The sequence below is a fragment of the Diospyros lotus genome, chromosome 3 (genome assembly GCF_014633365.1).
Source record: "Diospyros lotus cultivar Yz01 chromosome 3, ASM1463336v1, whole genome shotgun sequence".
Classification (NCBI taxonomy): domain Eukaryota; kingdom Viridiplantae; phylum Streptophyta; class Magnoliopsida; order Ericales; family Ebenaceae; genus Diospyros; species Diospyros lotus.
In genome coordinates this window covers 42370489-42381293 of record NC_068340.1, presented here as the reverse complement: position 1 = coordinate 42381293, position 10805 = coordinate 42370489, and the positions used below count along the sequence as shown (strand labels likewise).

The 10805-nt window shown below is 37.1% G+C and overlaps 1 protein-coding gene across 1 annotated transcript; it reads right to left on the bottom strand.

Moving 5' to 3' along the window:
* Nucleotides 1-8833: 8833 nt before the first annotated feature.
* Nucleotides 8834-9944, bottom strand: LOC127796476 (pectinesterase inhibitor 7-like). The gene has a single exon (XM_052328630.1). The coding sequence runs from the start codon at nt 9927-9929 to the stop codon at nt 9123-9125; it is 807 nt and encodes a 268-aa protein (XP_052184590.1). The 5' UTR covers nt 9930-9944; the 3' UTR covers nt 8834-9122.
* Between the last annotated feature and the right edge of the window lie 861 nt (nt 9945-10805).

Here is a 10805-nt window from a genome sequence, read left to right as displayed (position 1 = left end):
ACGAGACCCTCATTAATGTGAATGGGATCTGCCTTTAATGAGGATGTAATCTGAGGCAAACGCGCGAAAATTCAGAAATGGCTGCAATGATGTTGTTGCAGGCGAGTATAAGGCCAAGACGGTGGGCCATGTTGGGCCTAGGCTGCCCAACTAGAATAATCCCTAGTCCACAACTGTTCTTTGGTTACTCTGTGGCCTTCTTATTATGCGAGTTGATCAAATAGGTCATCAAATTGGAAGCGTCGCTAGGAGTTTGTCAGGAGTATAGTTGGGAGCTCGCTCGAAGTATCGTTAAGAGTTCGCTTGTTTAAAACCCGCTTGGTCCCACTATCTAAGCTTGGGCTCCATAAATGTGTGAGTTTGCTTCGACGAACTTAGCTTTGAGCCTACTAGGATTTAGGCGATTGGGGCGGCCTGCTGCGTCGAGCCCGACCCATAAGAAGTGGTAAGAGAAATACTTGTAACAACTATAGAATTACATACTAAATTGAAATTTAATGATATTTTTGTACTTCAATACAAAGTTAAGTGACTATTTATATAATTTAACATACATTTATCATTTTTATAATTAAAAATACTTTTTTTGGGTGGGATGATTAATTTTTATTGAATACATTACTCATAAACCAGATAATGTTTTGTAAAAAAATATTTTTATTTATTAGCTAGGATCGAAAATTGGAGGCACTTAATTGAGTGAGTCTAGTCTAGTCTAGTCTTGGAAATGACATGGCACCAATATTCAATTAATGGTTCCACCATCTTATATGTGGCTAGAACTTTCGCTTCAACCACCTCATCAAATTGAGGGAGGGTTATAGTTTTAATTAAAAATTAAAAATAATAATAATAATAACAAAGTTCTAATGGCAACTTAATTAAAAACGTGCAGTCCAAGGTTTATTAATTGTTTTTTTGTAATAATAATGCATGATTAGGAACTAAACCTTGTTATTATTTATAAATATATATATATATAGTTATACAAGAGGATATCATATTTGATTAAAAAATTAGATTAAGTTGACTACGGAACAGAAACTGATCCTAGTCATCATCATCATTGAATTAAAAGAGAATCTTTGAAACAAATTAAGAGGCGGGTAGCGGGCGAAGCCCATGGAAAGGCCGGCCCCGGCGGTGGGTTTGGACGTCACGTCAGTGTAATCCATGTCGGTTATTAATTAATTAATTTATTGTCTGCTCTGCTAATTTATTTTTTTAACTGTTAAATATATGTATATATTATAACTTACGTGACATACCCCCACCTAGACATGGCCAAAATTGAATTGGACCCGGAACCGGTCGAACCGGAACTGGAACCGGAATCGGACTGAATCGGCGAAATTTAGTCCGATTCCGGTTCAAGGTTCCGGGGAACCGGAACCGCCGGTTCTGCGGAACCGGAACCGAAACTGCCGGTTCCGGTTCTGCCGTTCCGGTTCCGCGGAACCGGAACAACCACCCCCCTCCCCCCGTGCAGCACCCCCCCCCCCCCCACCACCCCCCCCTCCCCCCCCCCCCCCCCCAACGGTCCAAAATTGGACCGTTGGCAGCCAACGGTCCAATTCCAATTTTATTAATTTTTTTTTTTAATTTTATAATTCCTATCTATATATACCCCTCCCTCCCCCACTCATTTTTCACACTTTCTTTCTCTCTCTCTCTCTCTCTCTCTCTCTCAAGTCTCAAGCTATTATTCTCTCAATTTTGTCTCTCATTTAATATTTCAATTTCAATTTCTTCAATCTTCTCATTTTGTTATTTATCAATTTATTCAATTATATTATTAATTATTTATTACTTGTTACTATATTATTTTATCATTATTATATTTTTTTATTATCATACTTTTTTCAAAAAAATGGCAAGTGAAGGTAGAAATTTTGAAAATGTTGAAAATGTTGAGTTTGAAACTTAAAATTTTCAAACACAAGAGAGTGAAACTCAATAAAAGGGAGGTGGAAAAATTTCTATTTCTGATATTTTTAATATTCATTTCAAGAAAACACCAAAAGGAGATGGTAAATTTGATGTATCTTGTAATTATTGTAATCAGGTATACAAATTCAAGCAAGGAGGTGGATATGGTACTTTCGCCCGACATTTACAAACAAAACACCCGCTCAAGGTTGGATTGAGCCGCGATCAAACACAAATATCCGGGTTTGCTACCTCTTCAAACTCTCCTCAATTATTTCATTATAATGAAGCTAATTGTAGGTCTGGTTTAGCTGAAATGGTAGCAATTGATCATTTATCTTTTAGTTTTGGTGAAAAATTAGGTTTTACTCGATTTTGTCAAAACTTTGTTAATCCTAGTTTTAAATCAATTCCTAGAAATACTTTGAAAAGGAATTTGTTAAAATTGTTTAAAAACTCAAAAATTGAATTGATAACATATTTTCAAAACAATAATATTAATGTTTCTATTTGTAGTGATATTTGGAGTGATCATTGGCAAACTCATTCATATATGGGTATTACTTGTCATTGGGTTGATGAAAATTATGTTTTACAAAAAAGAATTCTTGCGTATCGATATTTTAATGAAAGTCATAATGCTGAAAATATTTGTAGATTAATTCAACAAATTTTACAAGAATATAGATTAGTTAATAGAATTTTTTCAATTTCTTTTGATAATGCATCGGCTAATACTGCTTCTATTAATGAATTGAAAAGAATTTGCCAACCAAATTTTGGTAGAAGATTTTTTCATGTTAGATGTGCATGCCATGTTTTAAATTTATGTGTTCAAGATGGTATTAAGTCACTTAATTCTTATTTAGATCCAATTAGAAATGTTATTTCTTATATTTGTGTACACCCTCGAACTGCAAAAGCATGGGCACATTTTTACACCTCCAATGGTCAAACCCCAAAACGTTTTTCAAAAGATGTCCCTACTCGTTGGAACTCAACTTTTAAATTACTTAATCAATCTTTTGAATATAAAGATTTATTGTGTTCTTTTGCAGCAAATTATATTCCACAATATCCTATTTTTCCAACTATGTGGAATGTTTGTAGTTCAATTTTGAATATTTTACGAATTTTTAATGATGCTACTCATACACTTAGTAGTGTTTATAAACCAACTTCACATCAATTTTTAATAGAAGCAATGAATGTGGCCGGTGTATTAATGGAAGGAATTAATGTTGAAGAAATTTGTCATGCTGTTTTAGAAATGAGAGAAAAATGGTTACGTTATTATCAATTTATTCCTGAAATTTTTCTTGTTACTATGGTATTTGATCCTAGGTGTAAATTTGATGGTTTAATTGAGTGTTTGTCTAACTATTATTCGTTGTTAGGATTAGAAAATAATGAAGAAATTGATGTGAATATTATAATTTCTAAGGTTAGAACTTTATGCAATCAATTATATGAAGCATATGTTATTGCTCCTAGTAGTGAAGAATCATTTCCATCCATGGCTTCGCATTCCTCTTCCTCCCAACCAATGAAATGGGGTCATAAATTTTTAGATCAAAGGAGGAAAAAACCTAGATCGAGCTCACATTCGGAGCTCGAAACTTATCTAACCACAGTTTTTGAGTTTGGTGATGATACAGGTTTAAATTTTGAAATTTTGGAGTGGTGGAAAAGGCACAAGGAGACATTTCCAACTCTTGCAATTATTGCAAGTCAACTTCTTGCAGTTCCAGCTTCAACTGTAGCCGTTGAACAAACATTCAGTAGTGGAGGCAACATTTTGGACGAAAGAAGATCAAGATTGGCTCCAGAATCATTGGAAGCTCAAGTTTGCCTCGATGATTGTGAAAGAGCTAACATGCGACGTCAAGAATAACTTATCCATTCATCATCATCTGACGAATGGGTTAATGATGGTTCAACAACGGCGACTTCCGACTCCAATGAAGATGCGTAGGATCCAAGTCCATATTTTATTTTTTTTCACATTTGTAAAAATTAATTACTTGTATTACATTTTTGTTGTAATTATTTTTTAATGAAATTAAGTCTAATTCTATTTTTTATTTTTTATTTTTCACATTTGTAAAAGTTAATTACTTGTATTACATACTTGTTTAGTTGTTTTAATTATTTTTAATGAAATTATTACTTATATTTCTTCAATTTTTAGTAGTGTTTTTTTATTAAAAATATGGTTGAGAATATTTATATTTACAATTACATTTAACAATTAAAAATCGAAACCAAACCGAACCGAACAACGGAACAAGGACCAAAATTGAATACAACAATATTTAAAAAAAATAAAAAAAATTCGGTTTGAACCGGAACCGGAACCGTTGACCAAACCGGCTCAAACCGTTGACCAAACCGGCACGAACCGGAACCGGAACCGAACCGTCCCAAACCGCCCTTGAGCGGTTCGGTTCAAGTTCAAAGATTTCTTTAACCGAAACCGGCGATTCATGAACCGGAACCATGTTTACCCCCACCCGCTTGACTTGACTTGGTTGTTATCTATTAGGAGGAGGAGGAGCAGCAGACCCACCCCTTGACTTGACTCTGTTGCTATCTATTAGTAGTATATATATATATATATATATATATTATTTGTTTGTGTAGACAATTTAATATATCCCCTTTTTGATGAATTATTATGGGCCAAATTAAAGCAAATTAATGTAAACTAGTTATAACAAAAAGGGAGTAATGAGTGTTGATTCGTATATAATTTTGATGTCCATTTTTACAAAGCTTGCTAAGAATTCCTCTAAAGTGAAGTGAGAACAGCGTAAAGACTCGATGAGAATGAGGGCCGCCTTTCTGGCCCAAAATGAGTGTAAAATCGAGGTGGATGGACCAAAAGAAAATGGGCCAATGGGGAGAGAATATGGGGGCCCATGTTTGGGTTGCATTGCATGGTGGTCTAAACATTATCATTGTTTTTGGCCAAACTGAAGTTTGAGTGTAACCACAAAAGCCCAACAAAAAAAAAAAAAAAGGGAATGAGATTATTAAATGGGAGAGTGGCTAAATATATAACATAAAAGTAAGAATGGGCCATATATTAAGTAAGTGAGGGGTGACGGGGCCGGCTGGGTGTTCATGGTGTCCAAAATGCTTTATTAGTTGGACTTTGAAAATGCAAACCCAATGACACAAATAAGTCGAATATATAAAAATAAATAATGTTAATCATCCGGCATGATGCGTTAGGGAGGCATGTGATTGGGGTTGGGCCCTCCCACCATTAATTAAAGGGGCAACCCGTGAACCCCAAAATTAGGGGTAACCAACCAGCTAGCTAGCTAGCCAGCCCTGCCCTCAATTCTCCATATTTCTCGATTCTCAAACACACATCAGTGTCGTCTCCCTTCTTCCTTCCTCTCTCTCTCTCTCTTTCACGTGCCCCTTTTCTTCTTTCTTTCGTCTCTTTCTTACTCCCTGTCTCTCTCTCTGTATACACACACACATAAATACAAAATAAACATAAACACATATATAGACAAGAATGTCGTCTTGTTACATTCTGAAAAAGAAACCCACGGGCTACACCCACGAGCAGCTTCTAATTCTAAACATATATATATATATATATATAATAACAATGAGCTAGCCAGGGTGTGCTTTCGCTCTCACACACTGTTACTGTTGCCCCATCACCCTTTAACAAACATCTTAATCCGGCCGTCTTCCCTAGTTGGAACAATATATATTCACGCCCACCGCCCGCCTTCGCCGCCGCCACCACCACCCTCCTATTCATTTCCTTCCCACTCCTCAATAATGCCTCAATCCACATATATATATGTATATTATTCAGTCCAATATATATGTATGTTAAAACAACTAGAGTGGCTTATGTTTTTCAATAATATATATATATATATATATAAATTATTGTTGCACTTCTTGTGATGACCATAATTTAAATGCAAATTTTCCCACACAGAGTACAAATATTTAATGTGCGTTGGTTTGGTTTGGTTTGGTTTGGTTGAGAGAGTAATAATTGGGAATTGTGGCACAGTGCTCCAGCCAGCCAGCCAGCCAACCGCAATATATATTTGTACACATATAAATATACATACATATAGCTGGGACTAGGAGTTGGAAGAAGGAAGGGATGAGAATTATTATATATATATATATATCTATATATATATAGTTGATATGGAGGAAATTAATTAATTATTAAACAAACACATGCTCCTGCAGGAAAGAGATACACATGCATACATGCAAATGCAGGCAGGCATCACACAAACAAAACAAACATATTTAATTTAATTTATATATTGCCAGCAAACTAATTAAAGTGCCTTCGATCCTTTTATATTTATTTATTTATTTATTATTAGTTTAGGTTTAGGTTCCACTGATCGATTCTCTTCAAGAAGTCAAGAACCATATATACATGACACGTACCCTTTCCGATATCCTCGTGAGCTTTTTTGGGTTCCACTACCTGCTTCATCCACAACGCCTTTAATTACATATTAATTTAGTTAATTATACATACATTTAAAGAGCTGCAAATTTAGCTAGCTAAAGAAACACATAATTAGGTGGGCTCCACTCCACTCTGCAACAGCATGCCAACAAACAAACCCCGGCCTTCCTATCCTGTCCTATATATATATATTCATCCAACGCTGTATGATTATAATTAGGTGTCCCACCCTCCTCCTATCACACAAACAGTACTATCTTATATTCATCCAACGCTGTATGATTATAATTAGGTGTCTCACCCTCTTCCTCCTCCTCCTATCACACAAACAGTACTATCTTTTATATATATATATATGTGCTTCCATTTTAGGCTTCTTTTGGGTCCTTGAAAAGATTTAGATTTCGGGGTAGTGACCCATAATTATGTACATTATTACTGAAAAAAACAAATGAAAGGAAGGAAAAAGAATAAAGTAATTGTATGATAATGTTGGTAGACTAGACGAGATGGGAACGCGAAGCATACTTGGGGCCCAGTAGGGACGAAGCTTTATTCGGGCCCACGTATATATATATATATATATTGTGGACAAGAAATTAACTTAAATTATTCAAACGTACAGATAGAGGTGAAGAAGCAACTTTAAAGAAAGAGCCCCCTTTTTTTTTTTTTTTATGAGGATGTGACATCGCAAAGGGAGGATTAATTCATTCATTAAACTCCCATCAATTATGCTGGATTCCTGTCGTTTCCTTTTTCCTGACATGACGACAAGCACGGATCCATCATGATCATGCAGTTCGATTCATTTTGGAACCTAATTTGATTGCTTAATTAATTAATTTTGTTCACGTCGATCTTTACATACGTATTATAATTCCAGTTGTTTGCAGTGTATTTCATACTCTAGCTAGTTATCCAACATATATACATATCATATGGACAGACAGATGATCTCTCTCTCTCTCTCTCTCTCTCTCTCTCTCTATATATATACCTGGTAATTTTAGACACGACCCGATTACACGACACAACACGACAAGGAGTTAAGTGGGTTAAGATTGAGGTTAATCGAGTTTGAGTCATAAACGGATCAACCTGTTTATGACACAATTATTTTCATGTCTTAGGTGGATCAACCCGTCTAACCTGTCTAGACACGAAATGACACGTTTAATTAAACGTTTTAACAGATTAATCCGAACACGTTAACACGATTATATAAGAAATGACACGTTTAATTAAAAGGGTTAGTGGGTTGATCTGAACACGTTAACATGATTATACACAAAATAACACGTTTAACATGTGACACAACACGACCCATTTAAATTAAACGGGTTAAACAGCTTAACAGGTGACACAACACGACACGACACGTTTAGTTAAACGAGTTAAACGGGTCGTGTTACACGTTTAATAAACGTGTCGTGTTTGGGTTTAAGAAATTTGACGCGATTATTAAATGAGTCATGTTCGAGTTAATCTCAACACGACACAATTACGATCCGCTAACACGAATTGCCACCCTATATAATATATATGTGGAGGATTAGCCTGGAATACTACACACACACCCTGTAGCCAACATCGATCGCGCCAATTACAAGTGTTTTTAAGTAATTGGAGAATTAGAATGAGCTAGCTAGCTAGCTAGCTAGGGTCGCCATTATTAATGGTGCCCGTTTGGTGAGCTAGAATTTAGAAAATTGAAATGTGAAATCGTTTTGGTCAAAAGTAGGTACGATGATTTGGTATAGAGATGTGGGGAGTAAAATTATGAATTATATATATATATATATATTATGATCGCGGACACCACCACCCATTTCATTTCTAATTAAATTAAGTCGTTGCCGTTAATCTTCCCTTCCCCCCTCCCATCATCATCATCATCATCTCCGAGAGGGTAAAATTAATATTTATATATGACCCTCTCTCTCTCTCTCTCTCTCTCTGTGAATGTATGCACATGCATATGAACATATGTCAAACTAACTAATTAACTGTACCTCATCATCATGCGAGTCGGCCCTCCCTCTCCCTCTCCGCCATAAAGAAGATTAATTAATTAATTAAGGGCAACTAATTGTTTCTGGGTACTGTAGACTGAACATCGATCGATCGATCGATCTAGCTATATAATTGCGGCGCAACTCAAGGAATAACAGATTGAGAAATTCTTTTGAGGGAGTTTCAAAACACTACAACAGATTGAGATGCGATTCTTCTTAATTTCTTCCCACGGCGGGCGCGCGCAGGCATTAATTCCAAGGAGGAAGATGATGATGAAATTAAAACAAAACTACGTACGTACCCAATATCACAAACAAACAAACAAACAAACAAACAAACAAACGCACACTAACCAACCACAAATAACAATACATCATCCATCCATCTCTCCAGCTCTCTCACATCACATGCATATATATATATATATATAAAAATTAATAGCATTAATTCATTTACACTGATCATCCATCATTTTTCTCACTTCGCCTTTAATTTAATTTAATTAATTAATATTTTATATCTAGCTAGCTAGCTCTTCATTCCCTACTTGGTAATTACTACGTACGTACTAACTCTCTAATTATTAATTAATTCACCTGCTCATTTTCAATTTCTCATATATATATATATATAGTCACTCCCACTCACGGCGGTCGTCGGCGGCCACCACTACTACATAATCATCCTCACGCTCGCTCGCTCACGGCGATACCTTGGACACATAACTATTAACCAACGCCAGCGCATTGCTCGTCACCTCCTTCACCTTCACCACCCGATCACACACGTCCATTTTTACGCCGGCGTCTGGCACGTCTTCGAACCCGTCCTCGCAAGTGTCCTCGTTCGTCAGCGCTGCGCTCATCCACGTCTGAACGTTGCTCAACTGGAATCGGAGTGATCCGCCGCCGTAGTTCGGGCCGAGCTGGCGCATCTGCTTGAGCGACCCCCGGATCTGGTCGACCGCGTCGCCGAAGACGCTGAAGCAGTCGTGGACGGCGGAGGCAGAGCGGGGATCGGCGCCGTAGTCGGCCTGTCGAGAGATGTTGGAGAGGTACACGGTCATGCGGCGTGCCTTGGAGAGGCTTACGTGGATGGCGACGCGGGCCAGGCTGGCAGGGTCCTCCTGGACGGCGTTGGCGTAGCCGGAGAGGGAGGTGTAGCAGAGGTCAGGGTACAAAGTAGCGCCACAGCTTGTGCGGATGAAATCGGTGCCGTTGGATGGGGTGGTGGCGCCGTCGACTGAGGAAGCGGCGGAGGCCGGAATTGGATGGAGGTGGAAGAGGAAGGCGGATGATGAGAGAAGGGTGAGGAATAATGGGGGGAGTAGTTGGAGTTTCATAGTGGCTGAGAAATGCAATGGGATTGGAATATACACGAGGCTGAGGCTGAGGCTGAGGCTGAGGCTGAGCTTGGCAAATAGTTGACGATGACGATGAGGAAGCAGGGGAGGGAGGAAGGAAGAGGACTGCACCTCCTTAAGTAAGTAGTCCACTTGGGAATTCATGAATGACTACTATACCCCTAATTATTTCAGTCAGATCGATATCTAAGCTAATCACAGTATCCTTTTAACTCTTTTTTTTTTTTTTTTTTCACATTTAATTGCTTTGGCTTTGGCTTTCCAGTTTCCACTATATATATATGGTTAATTTATATTTAATTGTTTATAATTATTAATAATTCATTGATTAACCTTAGTGGCTCGATCTTTTGGAAATGGGAGCGCCATCTGCCATCTGCCATCTGCCATCTGCCACGGCTAAGGACATGCACGAATGTTTTTTTTAATTACATTTTCTTTTATAATATATAGTATTAGTAAGCCTGTATATATGTATGACAGAAAGAGGAGGAGGAGGTGGTGGTGGTGGTGGTGGCCATTGTACAGAATCCACTGCCGAAAATTCTACATGTTGTGAGCTTTTAATTAATTAATTAATTTAAACAATGTCATATGATTCCATCTTCAATGAAGAGCAAGAGGGGGTTAATTAGGAAAATGGTATAAAAGTATATTGTATAAATATTGAAATGAATGGTGGGGAATAATAATAAAAATAATAATAATGAGATTGAAAATATATATATATATATATATATAAAAAGGCAAACAGGGGGGGGGGGGGGGCGTGCCTGCGATGCTTAATTTGCCAATGCCAACACCAGCGGCTGTGATAGTGCTTGCTTGCTTGCTAAATTCACGCTCACTTTGTCACGCTTCCACTACGCCCAATCTTAATAATTAGTACTTGTACCATCCGCATATATATATTTATATATATATATATAAATCAAATTTAGTGGTGTAATAATTAGCCTGCCTGCCTGCCTGCCTACATGATCTTCTACATGTGGGGGATTTATCAGTATATATATGTTA

What these genes read in the sequence shown, in the direction of transcription:
- LOC127796476 (XM_052328630.1), bottom strand. Translation starts at nt 9,929, where the DNA reads ATGAATTCCCAAGTGGACTACTTACTTAAGGAGGTGCAGTCCTCTTCC.